Below are 14,799 nucleotides of genomic sequence, written 5' to 3'. Positions count from 1 at the left end.
AAGATATTTATAACTCCCCCCTCTCCCCAGCCACCACGGAAACGCTGTGGTTTTGGAGGAGCCCTGGAGCAGAGCTGATGAAATGCCTCCTGGGAAAGCATCTCAGCATTTTCATTCTGCACCAGGGAAGGAGGTACCTGGAGGTTGTTGCCCTTCAGAAGCAACCACTGATAACCCCAAGATTGGCTGACTCCCCTTCCCATCCTTCCCTCTGGCTGCCAAGGGCCCACCTTTCTCTGGAAAGGCTGCAGGGAGCACGAGGAGATGTAGATCAGGAGCAGCACGGAGGGAGGCAGGGGAGGAGAAATGCAATCACCCGCAGAGCCGTGTCATTTGATTGGAGTGGGACGTGAGGCTCAGCAAAAGCACAGTAATTCCATAAATCCAAACATGCCAAAGGATTTATGTCCTCGATGCCCAAGGAATAAATAAGAGGATGGAGGCGGGGATTTTTTTTAAGTATTATAAATGAGAATGAACCTGATGGAGGTAAAGGTCAGCTTACAGAATCAACACCACACATGCAGTGCTCCCATCAAGGGAATAGCACTTAGAGGACTAAGTGCCCTCCATCTCCCTGCTGCCTTCCCAAATTGAATTAGAATGGAATAAGGAAAGAGCACTGTTAACTTTTAACCCCAGACCCAGCACCTCCAAGCTAGCTCCAGGGATGTGCCCTGCCTTTCAAGCCACAGCCAAAGGTTTGGGCAATGCTCAGAGAGGATGCCTGCATCTCCCATGGGGACAGAGCAGGTGCCTGGAGGGTGGCAGCAGCAGCAGCAGCATCCCAGGATCTGTGGGGGATGGCACAGACTACAGCCACACTGCCCTCCCCAAAAGCCATGAGCTCCCAAGAGAAGGACAGAACTGGATGATGGATAACCCATATTTCACAGGTCAGCCTGCTAACTACTGTAGGTCCAAGTGCTCCTCTCTCTCCCTCTCCCATCCTGGGGACTGGGTCCAAGGACACACCACTCAGGTTGTGATGAAAGGCAGGCAGCGCTGTGGTAGCTCCCAGAAAGCAGGTTTTCCTCCACTTCTCCTCCCAAAGTCGTTTATCCTGAGCCAGGAAAAGCCAGCAGCACCAACTGTCATTTCTGACACCACATTTTCTCCCTAAAGACAATTCTGTTCACATGCTGGAAACCCTTCTCCCTCTGAGGTCTGTTCCCCTCCATTACCCACAAATTACCCAGCAGACCTCCCTTGGGATGAGACAACCATTTTCTGAAGGAAGACAAGAGGCTGAAGACTTGTTTTGGGAGAGAGAGAGAATCACACATCAAACCGCTCTCTCCTTGCAAACCTGAGCCAAAACTGCTTGTACAAACTTCAACCCCTAAACCACAACAACTTCCTTATCAAAGGCAGAGCAACAGATCAAACCCAGGATGCCTCTCTGCCACATTTTCTTCCCCTTTTCAAGCCTGTGAAGTAAGTTTTGCTGAGGCAAGGAGGAGGATGCCTCCTCAATGAAGAAGTTAAAACAGGCGCCTCAACGACGTCGCGTTCCCAAGCGCGGGTGTTTGTCAAGCTGTCCTCCTCGGGGGGCTCACTTCCCACAGACATCCCTCCCTCCTGGAATGAGCCAGCACCTCTGTGCTCCAGCCTGCCAGCAACAGCAATAAATCACAGCCAATCCACAGCAGGACAGCAGCGATGTGTTTCGGCTCTGGTTATGAAGAGCGGAGGTGCCAACGCAAACTGGGGCTTTTAAATCACCTGTCACGGGCTCAACAAGCATGAGAAATGTGAATGGATCTGGCTGGAGGAGCACGGGGAGGTGGGAGGACAAAGCAAGTCCAGGGAAGGGAAGGGAGTCAGAGGTGTTTAAAACTTCCTTCACGTAATCTGTGGCTCACATTCACACCGCCTTGGCCTGGATTTTGCCACTGCCATCAGGATTATTGATCAGTTTTTAAAGCCTTACGTCGTTTACAGTAGGCAGCCAAAAAAAGACCCACCCTGAATTAATGAAAAAGTCCAAGCAGCTCTGCTGAGAGCCTCGGAAACGCCGAGGGAGCAACAACTCACTGCGATGCTGGCAATTAAAAATTCCCACTCACAAGCAGGGATACCTCGGGACAAAATGGATGTGCACGCGCACACACACACACACACACACACACCTCTCCCTGGACTGCAGGCAGTTCTGCTGTGAACTCCAGCCCAGAAAGCAGTGCCTGAGGGCTGGGCTATTACAGATCAACAGCACAAAACTGTCCCTGGTGACTCAGCACTGTAATGTCATTAGCCTGTGACAATCCACCTCACAAACCCCACTGCCCTCGGCAGGGAGCTGAGGGAGGGTCCTGTTTTCCATGTCTGGAATGAATACAGAAATTAGCAGCTTCAGAGAGGCTGGGAGGAAGAGGCTCATAGCTCCAGGAGCTATGGATGTGGATGAGCTTGTTGTCATTCCCGCTGCGTGGTCCACGCTGAGGATGGGACACCAGCAATCCCTCCTCTGCTGTTTCTCCTGGGTGGAAGATGTTTATCCACCCCAGGATCCCACCCAGGAAGGGTGTGAACAGCCTGAGCACCACTGGGCTGTGCCTCCATGGTAGAGCACGTGCAGGAGGACCATGCTGACAGACAACCCAGTGCATGGACAGCTCCAACAAGAGATTAAAGGGAGGCTTTGGAGGATCTGCAGCCTTTACAGCCTCAGCTGCTCTGCACAGAGTGACAACGCTCTCCAGCACAGCCCCAGCGTGTCCCCATGGGCAGCAGTGGTGAATGAGGGCACAGGCTTGGAGAGCCAGGAGCTCTCTGTTGGAAATCAGCATGTCATGGTGCTGCTATCCCCTCTGGGGAAGGGGAGGAACAAACCAAATGCCAGGCACCCACTGACAAGCATGGAGAAAAATTAAACAGCATTTCTGAAGAGGTGCCTCAACACAGAGCAACAAAACCTGTCTGTCTGCAGACTTTCTGCACTTTCCTCTGGAAATCTTTCCACCTAAGGGATGATATACTTGAATTGAAGCTTGTATAACACGTCCACAGCTTGGGATGGAAAACACTGGAGAAGAGCAGAGAACAATCACCCTTCCAAATCATCTGGCCAAAGCACAAGGGCAGATCCCATGCCAGACACAGCAGAAAGGTGCTGACTCCACCAGGCAAAAAGGACTGATGGAGGAAATGGCAAAAACGTGGAAAGATTAAAAATCTTAAAAAATTAAATCCTGAAATGTGAATGTAACACTCAAAAACACTGATGGACTCTAAGAGAGTCCACTGAACTCCACAAACTCTGTCCATCCGAGTTCCTCTGATTAACCTCCTTTGCTGCACAAAGCACAGCCTCCAATTCTGCTTTTGGGATCCCACCTACTTGTTTAATGCACCTCAGTCCTGCAGCCTCCCACACAGGCCTGCCAGGACCTCTCCACAAGGCTGTTATCTGTTATCTCCACACCTGTCACAGCTCCCAGGCTGCAGTATGTGCTGGCAGAGCTCCTTCTTCCCCATCCCAAAAAATTCACCAAACCCCATCCCAGCTATGACCCAAACTCCCCCAAACTATGACAGACAAACCCCAAACCAAAGCCCCTGGTGGCTCCCAGAAGATGAGACACAACCAGGCAAACTGTCAAAACCTGGGCAGTTTGTCAAATGAGTAGATTATTTTTCCTTCTCTTTTTGACTTTCAAAATTTTCTGCAACAATTTGGTGCCAAAAAAGGAAATACCTGATTCCTGTGTTATTCACCCTGGACAGCACTCCACCAATGATTATCTGTCAGAGGTTTAATTGTGCTTGGGAGCTTGCCAGCAATAATGCACGGGAAGCGCAGGGAAAGCAGGCAGACATTCACCCAGAGAGGCAGCTCTTCCCAGCATTCCCAACCTCCTCCCCAAATCAGCAACTGCTTCTCTTCCATGGCTTTTTAAAGGATGGCTGGCTGGCCATCCAACACTTGCCAAGGCTGTTCAGGTGTTACAGCCCTGGAGAATGTTGTGCAGAGTCACAAGGGTGGAAGAGGGGTGGGAAGGACAGAGAGGGCAGTTGTCACCTGGGCTGTCCCCAGCAGCACCAGCACAAGGCTGCAGATTGTTTTGTTCTGCAAGTGTGCAGCTGGCTCTGGAGTGTCTCTCCATCCCCAATATAGCATCCAGTCCTTCCACAAGGAACAGCCCTTCCCCTCTCCTTTTCTTCCAGCCTCTGGCAAGATTTAAAAGGCAGCAGCAGAGACCTTTTCACCTCATCTCCCTCAGGAAGAATAAAGCAGGCAGACTTCAGGAGGGAGAAAATCTTGTGTCATAGGAGTCCCAGTGGCCTCTCTCTTGGGAGATACCCAAGGCAGGGCTATCTCCTCTGTGACACAGGAAAATCCCTTACAATTACACCCCTGGTGCAGTCCCTTGGAAACAACATAACCATCTCTCTCTGGCAAAGTGCTGCCAACATAAAAAGCAGCAGCAAATGCATGGAGAAAGATCCAAGGCACATGATGGGAGGTTTCTTTTTTATATTTTTATTTCCTGAGCCAAAGCAAATGCCACATAAACACCAAGAAGCTCTGGGTACGTTCCCAGATGCCATCTCATGGGTGCTCTGCACACATTCCATGGAGGAATCATGAAGGGACAAACTGAAGAAAGGACCAGTGAAGGTCATCAGCTCCACCATCCTCCCCTTCTCCAAGGCAGGAGGAGCTTGGTGGTGGCAGATCCTGGATTGACACCTCTGCTCCCTCAAAACAATCAGGACTCCCTTTTTCCAGCTCCTCTAGAGCAGTGCCTCCTTATCCTCCCCTTTACAAAGACTTTCCTGATCCCTTGCTGCAATTTAAGCCCATTATTTATCACTTTATCATCCATTACTGGCAAAAGCATTTCTAAGCTTCAAGAGTTTTTCCTACATGCTGCTCTCCTTCCCTTTGTTATCCTTGAAAGAACTCTTGCAGCCCCAGCTTGAAGACATTTTCCACCCCTCCAAGGATCTTACTGTTGTCCCCTGGGCTCTTTGCACCCAAAATCCTTCAGCTAAGCATAGTCAGAGGTTCACTTTAAGGACATTTGCCTCTTTTTTTTAATTTCCAAGGGCAGACTCAGTCTGGAGCAGCCCCCCATAAGCCAAACCCTGGCCTGTTGGGCTGGTATTGAGGAACTTCTCCATCCCACACCGGTGCCACAGCTCCCTCCTGGACGTGTCCTTGTCTGCAGCTGCCTGTTTGTTTCTGCCTGATTTCCCAACATGGTTTGGAGCTCTGTTCCCTCCTGCTCACGTGTGCAACATCCCTGCCTCTCCCCAGCTGGGTTTCACCTGCAGAGCTCAGAGCGCATTTCATGCTGCCCTCAACACCCTCCTGACCTCCACGGGTGGGATGAGCATGAGGTTTCCAGCTCTGTGAATACGGAAGCAGCTGATCCTTCTGTGACTGCTGCCATGTGAAACCTCAGCTCAACTCTCGATAAAACTGGAGCAAAGCCACCCCAGCTGCCAGAGGGTGATGCAGCAGTGGGAAGGGTGACATTCAGCAATAGTCTAAATTAATGTGTCAGGCTGGATTTCTTTCAAACAGAACTGTTCAGGGCTGGGTGCAGGCCTTTGTTCAGCTGAGATCCCCTCCCTCCAGGATCCCCCCCTCCCCACAAGCCAAACCTAGTGGTGCTCCTGCCACTTCCACGCTGCAAAACCTTTGCTTTAGCTCACAGTTTTGGGTCTGTTCCCCCCATCACAAATCCATGAAAATTCATGTGCTTCAGGAAATCAAACCCCAGTTGCTATGGTGAAAGGCATTCTGCAAACTAAGAAACAAATACAAGTGGGACATTTGGAGGTTACCAGATTTTTGCACATCTTTCAGACAAGAATAAAAACCCCTTCAGCAAATTAAAGGCTCTGATAAGATCCCAGACCTACACCTCCAACGTGAAGGATTTGCAGTACAACTTAAGGAAATTAATAATCAAACAGTGCATTTCTCCACAGGAGCCTCATCCCCATGGCTCCTATTACAGCAAATGCAGCAACAGTTTCTGAGAGCTGGGCTCTCTGCCTTTGCTGCAGGGATGGCAGGAGGCCGGGGAGGGACACGGAGCTGCCGTCACTGTGACCTCTCACTACGCCCACCGAGCACCAGAGGAGGAGTCTAGCTACAGAGCCAGGAAATTAATTCAGACAGACACAGAAAATTATCCAGCAGAAGGGTCATGGCACCTTAGGGATGAACTGTCTACTTTTGCTAATCAGTGGGTTGGGGTTTTTTGCATTTAATGTGCTGGGTCCTTGCCTTCTATTAAGGCACTGCTGTAATTCAACCCCTGCCAGCTCCACGGAGAAAAATTGTCCTCTTAAGATGAGAGAGGTGACACTGCCCTGGCTGGCTGGTGGCACAGCAGGGAGCTCAGGGAAGTGAGGAGGGGGGATGCTCACTGGGTGGGAGGCAGGGGCACCCACAGAACCTCCAAAGGGCTCAGCTGCTGGCCTGGGTGGGAGCGCAGAGGTGCAGGGGAAAGAGCATTCAGAGCTCTTTTCTCCCCAAACCATCCTCCAGCTCTCACAGATCCTGCTAAAATTAGTCAGAGGGGTGTAGAGCACCTCTGAGAGGAAAAAAAAGGCTTTTCCGTTTCTTGGTAAGGTCACCAAAGAGATCTCTGTCATGCAAAGGCAGCACAAACCTTTTGCACTGCGCTCTCCTCAGCGCCGTGGCTCAGCCTTCCCCCAGAACCTCCAACACTGCCTCCAAGGCCTGAACACTCCAACAAAGATATCTTCCCTCCTTTGTCTGCTCTGATTTTTCAAATGCCACTTCAGATTCCTGTTTCATCAAATGCAAATAACATGAATATGGCTTTTTCTCCCCCTGAAGAATATAATTCACAGGAAAGCATTTTCACAGCAACCCCAATTTAATCTCCTTCTTTTTTTCCCCGTGATTATACAAACTGATCTCCAGTCTCATCTGCTCAACTGTCACATCCTCCCATCCCACTGTTGCTCTAATTGCACACTGCTGAGCCCCCTCGATTGTTCCGGTACCTCTGGGTAATGGCAGGAATTCTCCCCTCTGCAAAGTGCCAGCACAGCCTTTCATTTCTGCTTTTGATTCTTCTCTAAAAACGAGGTGAGGAAAGCACTGCCTTATTTCTGAGATCCTGATGTTGCACCACAGTCTCTTAGTCCTCCCTCACCTCAGTGGATTCTTTGTTTGGTATTTTTAACTCTAAACTTTCCAAGCAGCCACCTCCTGTGAGGTATTTGTTCCAGATGTCAGTCCTACTTTGGATCTACATCTTTACCACCTTGCTGAGGATAACAAGATGTTTTTACCCTTTCTGAAAACCAGGCAGTCTTGATCCCCACCTAACACCGGTTCTTTGGCTCTTTGATTCACCTCAGCTTAGAAATATATCAGGAAAAGACTCAGCCTCCTCAAATCCACAAACAAAAACTACACAAAAGGCCTGGGTTCCAACTGCTGCAGAACACAAGACACACTCCTCATTTGCAAGTGGAGCTGGCTCTACACACGTTCATTTGTTTAGAGCTTGGTGGGCTTGGGGTATTTTGAGAGGTCAGGGGTTTATTCAGACCAAGGTTTTTCTTTTCCATTGCACCTCTCTGTGTGGCATTGCATCAATGTTTTAAACTGAACTGCTGCATGCCCCAGCCACCACACTGCTCTTACCCAGCAGGACAGACAGGCTGGCAGGGAACACCACTGGCTCTCCAGAGTATCAGACAGTAAATGCACTTTCCCCTGCTCCCAGTGGAAGCAGGTACAGTGCCAGAACTCAATACACTGATGCAGGCCTCAAAAGAGAAGGAGCCTCATCAAATGATGCTTTATCTGACCTAGAAGCCCTCCCCGGGCACTCTTGCAGCCCTGCTGCTGGACTAGGGCACGGCAGCATGTGTCACCACCTTGGCTGATCCCATTCCCAGTCTTCCATCCCAGCTTAAAGTCTCCCCTAATGCCCTAAAGACATAAGATGTGCAGCTTTCTGCTGCTGTACCTCAGTAGCTGTTCCCTCAATATTTAATCTTGTAAGCTGTTAATGCACGGATCTGTGCTAAGCAGCAGAGTTCAGCTTTTTCTGCACTCAGAATTTGCTTCCTTCTTGTCTGAGCATGGCAAAGGCCATTCACTTACTTCTCAGACCCCAACTCAAGCCAAAATTCATTCCATTTGGACCCAGTGAGAGTCCAGGTGGTTTTCTTCCTTTCCCTTAAACGCGCCACAGAAATTTTTGGCCAGCCGGCCTTTCTGCGTTTCTTTCCCTTTTCATTTATTCACTGCAGCCTTAGTTGGGTTTTTTCCCCTAAACAAAAACAAATAAAAGCCCGGAGGCAGCGCAGCCTCGTCTCTCCGGAGATGCCAGCAGCTGCCCTGGGTGCCTCGGTGCCAGCTGCAGCACAGGGACACGGCAGGGCTCTGCCAACCCAGCAGCTCCCCCAGGCCTGTGCTGCTGGGGCCTTCCAGCAGGAATTGCTGCCTCCTCCCTCCGCTCTCCTGACCAGAGAACGCTTTTGGCGCATGGCTGGGATGTTCAAAGCCAGCCTAGAGGGAATACGTATGGCTCCATGTCCATGAAGCATCCCCAGCTTTATGGCATGCCCAAAGCTCTGTTGGACACAAATCTCACACAGCCCCTTGGGCTCTCAGCCCCACCTATGCCAGGAAACCTTTTCAGGGATATTCTTCAAGACAGAAGTAATTTAAACTCCCAAACGCAAGTCATCCTACAGGATCTATTTTCTGAGCAGTGTGGGAAGGTACCGGCCTGCACAACCATTTATTAGCACAAATAGGAGTGTATGTTTTACTCTGTGGAATGGGTAGAACAAAGGATTATTAAATAAAATTCTGATTAGTTCAGCTGAAAGCAAAATACCAGCTGGAGCCTGGTGTAGTGCAGGCATGTTATCAGCAAACATGTGCTGCCAGCGCATCTGCACACACGCACAGACAGACAGACAGACACACAGCCCAGCTCTGACCATGGAACAGCAGAGCCACAGCACTCCCATCCTGCTCTGTGCCCCGACAGCTCCAGCCCTGCCCTGAGCCTTTGGCCCTACAGGGCTGCACAATGGCAGTGAGAGTGATGAAACCTGAGTTTTCCCACTTCCCCTCCTACCAGCAGCCATGCTTTGTTAGCGTTCCAAGTGGGAACACAGCCACTCAGCAGAGCTCTCACAGAGTCCCACTGCCTGGAATCACATGCAGGGCACATGGCCCTCCCTCCCACCAGCCTGCCTAAGTGCAGCCATATTCATTAACAGCCCTTCCTTTAGATCCTGGTGCAAAAGTTAATGAAGCCACTTTGTGAGAGGGCAGCCTCCCCAGCAGAAGATAAATAATGGATATAAAAGCAGGCTGGGAGGGAGCTGGCGCATCCCTGCAAGGTCATGCTGGAATGCATCAGTGCCTCACCGAGGCTGGGCTGCTCCGGTAAGGAGCCTGCAGCTATTTATGACTCACGTAATTAATTAATGCCAACGGGCCTTCTGCTGCAGGCACGTGGGAGACCAAAGGGAAATACGAAGCGGGCAGGTTAGGAAATGTAGTGGAGGTGGGAGAGAAGGATGACATTTCTTGTGGCAAGACATGCTTTGAAGTAATTACCAGCAGTCCAAACAGCCAGCAGCTCTTTTGGCTACGTCAGAACAAAATCAATTAGGAGCTTTAAAAATGCATCGGGCTCTTATTCCCGAGAGCATCAAGAATAAGAAGTAGCCTCGGAAGGAGTGCGGCTGCATTTCCAAGCACCGCGCACCCTATGACCCTTCCCCAGATCCTCAGGCCCCACAAACGGTGTGACCAGCAGAGGGAGCATCGTTAATACCGTCCCAGTCACACTCGCTTTGGGATGAGAGCACGGAGGAAGACCCACAGTTTGATTTCATGTGTCTCTAAAGCCTGAGGACAAGTTCAACAGAAGCAGGAGAAAGGAGTGAAGGTGAACGTGGAAAAAGGGGAGTCCTGCAGGCACTCAGGGCTCCTGACACAAATCTCCCCCTTCCAGAGCTGCCTCTCCCAACAGTGGGAGCTATCTAAAACTGCAGATCACATCAAGAAAGGGACCAGGGCTGTGGCTTCCCTGCTCCAGCTTGCAATACTGCAGTCTCACACTGCACACTCAACACGTGGTGACGCTGAGTCATGACACCACGCTCGCACAGACCGTTTGAGGACAATGAGAGCTTAACCTAATTTTGTCCCTTTGTTTGTCCTCTGCACACAGATCAATCAGTTCCACTCCCTGCCTTCACATCCCCCTGCATCCAGTGCCTGATACATTATTAACACTGTAAATACAAATAAAGCTCACTCTTCCCCTCCTCCGGGAGGGCTCTGAAGTCCTTCTGGGTTGTCCAGCTCCCACCCAGCCTCCATCCTCTCTCATGTACCTTCGTTGCCAGAATATCTTCTTACCCTTCCCAAATGTACCCACACATTGTCCTCGCTCCCTCTTATCAGAGCTGCCTGCAACAAATCCTCTCACACAATGAGGATTGCACATTTGCTTACATGCTGGTGCTGTTCTCCATTTCTGCTCCTCTGAGCATCTCTTTTCTCTCCGGACACTTGCAGGGGTCAAGCAGCACAGCATCAGTCTGCCACAGCCATCTGGATGAGCAGCAGAGGCTGCTTGCAGCCCCAGCCCTGGCTGGCAAAGCCTGGGAGTCTGCAGTGTGCTCCCCTTTGAGCCTTTCCCAACCTCCACAGTCTGGGGGATTGTGTTTTCTAACCTCTGATCACTGCCAAAGCCCTTGGATCCTGGTGGGACTCCCTACCACTACCCAGTATCTTTCTGGAGCAAATCAATAGCAGAGATTAAAACCCAAAAAGGAAAGAGTAAGTGAAATGAGAGTGGGGTTTAGTTTCATAAATATATATGAGTAGAACAAGAGCAACGAAGTGCTTCTTTCTGGTGGGCTGAGAATCAACTCGAGCCTGAGTCTCCAGGGTAAAACAGGAGCGAAGTAAACGACAACACGAACACCCACTTAGCATTGGTGCTTCATATCCCTGCTCTGAGCCTCAGCAGCTCCAGGAACGCTCCTGTTAAACACTCTAATGCTCCCAGTCACCAGTGATCTGGACTGGTTATTTTCTAAACAGATTCCCCCCTTCCCCCCCACCCCTCCCAAGCCCCAGGAGATCCCATAAGCCCAAGACAAAAGCAGTTTAGAAGAGGTGTTTCGACCTCTTCTGGCTATACAATATCCACGGCTGGCTCCATTTCCCTAATTGTTTCATACTGACCTTGAGGATATTCTGGCCATTAAATGACTCCCGCTCCTTGAAAGATGATTTACCAGGCATTGTGTTGCTTCGTTCTTCAGCTGTAGAGAGAAAAGCCACCAGCAGAATGAGCTTCAGATGGGAGAACTCTGTGTGCTGTACTTCACCCCCCACTCTGTCCCTCCCCAAAGTCAGCTGCCAGCTAATAAACCATCTTTTCCCAGTTCTCAGTGCAAATAAAAACCATTTCCACTTGGATTTTAGGAGGAAAAGGGCTGGAGCTGGTGCCTCTATGGGGATCACCTCTGTTATTACCTGGAGGAAAGGCCCCAAATCACAGCTCCTGCCATGGTGACTGTAGGGCTGACTGCTCAGTGCAACACACCTGCTTCTCCCTGGCTTGTTTTCATCCCTCATCCTGCCATGGCAGGGTGTGAGACAGCACTTGCATGGCCTGGAACAGCCCCAGATCCCAGGCTGAGCGTGCCAGCACAGCGCCAGGCAGGATGGGGACAGCCCTGACACAAACCTGTGCTGCCTGCACCCCGTATGTGCTGTGGATGCCTCTGTGGGGTGGGCACACAGCCACACACAGACATTCAGAATAGCAACCCAGGCCTGCAGCAGCTGCCAAAAGCCTACATGCGAGATCCATTTCCCCAGAGCACGGCTGGGTTTTTATATAATTCCCAAGTACATGATCTGTGCCTTCCACAGCACCTCTGCCTCCCTCAGTGAATACATTCAGTATTTCTTTTTCATCTCCATCATTAACTGTGAACATCCAGCTTGCTGTTCAGATCCTGTATGGAATACAAAGAGACTCCTATGGCTGCCTGAGGAATGCTCTCCCCATTGTGTCTGAATGCCTCTCGTGCCTCATGGGGCTGTGCAGAATATAGACTGAGGATGCCAGACCAGCTGCCCACGTGCAGGGCCACAGCAGCACTCTGGGGTCACATTTCCAGGGCTCTCAAACTGAGCCCTCTCTTTACAGGGTTTCTACACCCTGGGTGTGCTTGTTTGACTCCAGCAGCAGTCAGAGCCAAAACCTGCCCAGAAGACAATGGCACAAATCACCTGCTGTTATCACTGTCCCTGCAGAGATTCAGAGAGGCAACAACTAAAGAATTCCTGACACAACCTATTGCAGTGCACAGGGGCCAGAGCACACATGTTTGCACATGGAGAACCAGGCTGTAACACACTGCCCCTCCCCAAGGATGATGCTTTTAGGGTTGCTTTAGAAAGTAATGTGATCAGAGTGATGCTAGAGACAGCTCAGAGCAGACAATCTCTTGGCAGAGACAGCAGACGCCATACACTCAAGAATAGCTCACATTCAGCTTCGCATCACATTCATCTGTCTGCATCTGATTTAAGGAGAAAGACAATGGAATCACTTTCCTAAAGAAATGGGCAGTCTCTAAGTTAACCAGAGAGGATTATGTTTTCATCTTGTTTGAAGGTCAGCACAACACATGGAGTTGTTACCCAGTTTCAATTTAACACTGGGACACAGAGTGCCCAAGATCTCACCTCCATGAGGAGTGGCTGAGGTCACCTGCTCTGTTCAGCCTGAAGGAGGCTGAGGGGACACCTCATCAGGGTCTGCAGCTTCCTCACAAAGGACAGTGCAGGGGCAGCTCTGATCTCTGTGACCAGGGACAGGACCCAGGGGCATTGCTGGAGCTGTGCCAGGGGAGGCTGGATATTGGGAAAAGGTTCTTTGCCCAGAGGGAACACTGCCCAGGCTCCCCAGGAAATGGTCAGAGCTCCAGGAGTGTTTGAACAACGCTCTCAGGCACAGGGTGGGATTGTTGGGGTGTCCTGGGCAGGGCCAGGAGCTGGGCTGGATGATCCTTGTGGGTCCCTTCTCACTCGGGACATTCTATGATTCTACTTGAACATATTTTTCCCTAGCAGGGCTACAGGGTGCCAAGGTTTTGAATCTATGACTTTTGTTCATTGCTTCTGGGTTTCATCTGCAGACATCTCCCCCCCAGCCCTGTAAGTAAGAAAAACCACACTGAAAAAGCAAACAAAAGCATCTGCTGAGCAAAAGGACTACTTCAAATGCATTGAGCAGCAAGGATGAAGGCTCTGTACGTACTTGGATCTTTCCTGAAGAGAGTGTTCATGACTGTGGCATGCAGCTTCACCCTGTCCCACTCTTTAAGCATCAGGCCAGAGGCCACAAAGCGCTCCACCAGCTGATCAGCCAGCACCTGCAACCTGGGAAGCAAAGGGAAAGAACAGGGCCACGTAAAACAGGGAGCCTCTGCAGCACCAGCTGTGGGCTCTCCAGCCAGAAGGGCAGCAAGTGTGAAATGAAGTCTCTGCCTGCACACAGGAAAGGGAGCCAGTCCCTGATGGAAAGCGAGCAGAGGCATCAGCATTCAGCTCTAATGCAAAAAGTTCTGAGTGTTGCACAAAGCTTCCTCTGTGATCGCTTCTGCTGCAAATATTCCAGGAGGAAGGGCAGATTTAGCACAGCACAGAGCTCACTCACAGTGACAGATGTTACTGGGAGCTGAAGGATGCATCTTCCTACTGCCAGGAAACACAATGTGACTCTCCTTGCAAATGCTAAAATCTGCACACCCGCAGGGGCCTGGGCACCTTGGCTCCCAGGATGTGCTCAGGGATTGCTGCAGCCTGGCTCCTCTCTGCCCCAAATAACCAACCCAGCCCTGGGCTTGCTGTCTGGCAACGTGGTGACAGGGCCACAAACCCTGCCAGCACATCCTGGTGAGCACTCCAGCCTTGGAGCTACTGAGCAAGCAAAATCCAAGGACTCATTCCCACCTTTGTGTCTGGCCTTGACTCTCAGGATCTGAGGGCAGACCCATCCTAGGACAGGGATCAGAGCACTGTGCTCATGTCTAAGGAGCTGAAGGAGCTTCCAGGCTGCTGCTGTGCCCAAAAGTCTCTGCAGTGCCTGATTCTCACCAAAGGTGGAGAGGATATGGCACAATGAGAGCTTCCCATCTCTGACAACAAGGCCAGAGGGTTTTCAGCCTGTGCAGAAGAATCTGAGCTTCCCCAGCACATCCCAGGGATCAGAAGCTTTCTGCTCTGAGGTCCCACCATGGTGTCTGAGCTGTGGCAGAGCATGGCCTGTCCCCAGAGCCTAGGGCTGCCAGCTCTGACCCCACTGCTGCCTCTGGGCTGCCCCTCACAGGCTGCCAGCCCCCTGTGACCATTCCAAGACTCTCAAACTACCAATTGTCATGGCTTTTTACTATTTTCTGGCTATAGTTCAGTGATTGTTAAAATTAAGCAATGACAAAGATTAAATGAATATCATTACAGACAATACTAAAACAAATTAACAGAGAATAGCTCAAGTGAAAATGGTGCTTTATTACGTTATAAAGTTAATCAAGGAAATAAAACAAATTAGAATGAATTATAATGGAAATTATTTGCCATGTGGGAGGCATCAGAGCATGATCCCTCTTTCAGTCTGAGCCATTATATGTGCAGAAGGGCTTGCCAACCCCTAATTCTGTCTGCAGTTATGCAAGCTAAGTCAGGATAAATCAAATCTCCTGCTTTACAGCTTAAGCTGATCAAGATCATCCAAA

General features: G+C 50.4%; 2 protein-coding genes across 5 annotated transcripts in view; both read right to left on the bottom strand.

Moving 5' to 3' along the window:
- MICU1 (mitochondrial calcium uptake 1) overlaps window positions 1-14,799 on the bottom strand; it is a 214,249-nt gene that overhangs the window by 54,987 nt on the left and 144,463 nt on the right. The gene's annotated exons all lie outside the window — the stretch shown is intronic.
- ASCC1 (activating signal cointegrator 1 complex subunit 1) overlaps window positions 1-14,799 on the bottom strand; it is a 34,535-nt gene that overhangs the window by 3,621 nt on the left and 16,115 nt on the right. For all 4 annotated transcript variants that reach the window (XM_054288305.1, XM_054288307.1, XM_054288306.1 and 1 more), the window contains exons 8-9: window positions 13,323-13,444; window positions 11,231-11,310 (exon numbers count right to left, since the gene is read on the bottom strand). In XM_054288305.1, coding sequence (XP_054144280.1) covers window positions 11,231-11,310; window positions 13,323-13,444 — 202 coding nt within the window. The remainder of the gene's footprint in view (window positions 1-11,230; window positions 11,311-13,322; window positions 13,445-14,799) is intronic.

Source organism: Melozone crissalis, unplaced genomic scaffold (assembly GCF_028551555.1).
Source record: "Melozone crissalis strain CALT ecotype California unplaced genomic scaffold, PUWL_Pcris_2 ptg000062l_1, whole genome shotgun sequence".
NCBI classification, from domain to species: domain Eukaryota; kingdom Metazoa; phylum Chordata; class Aves; order Passeriformes; family Passerellidae; genus Melozone; species Melozone crissalis.
Note: the sequence above shows the minus strand (reverse complement) of the source record. Positions and strands in the feature narration are given on the sequence as shown.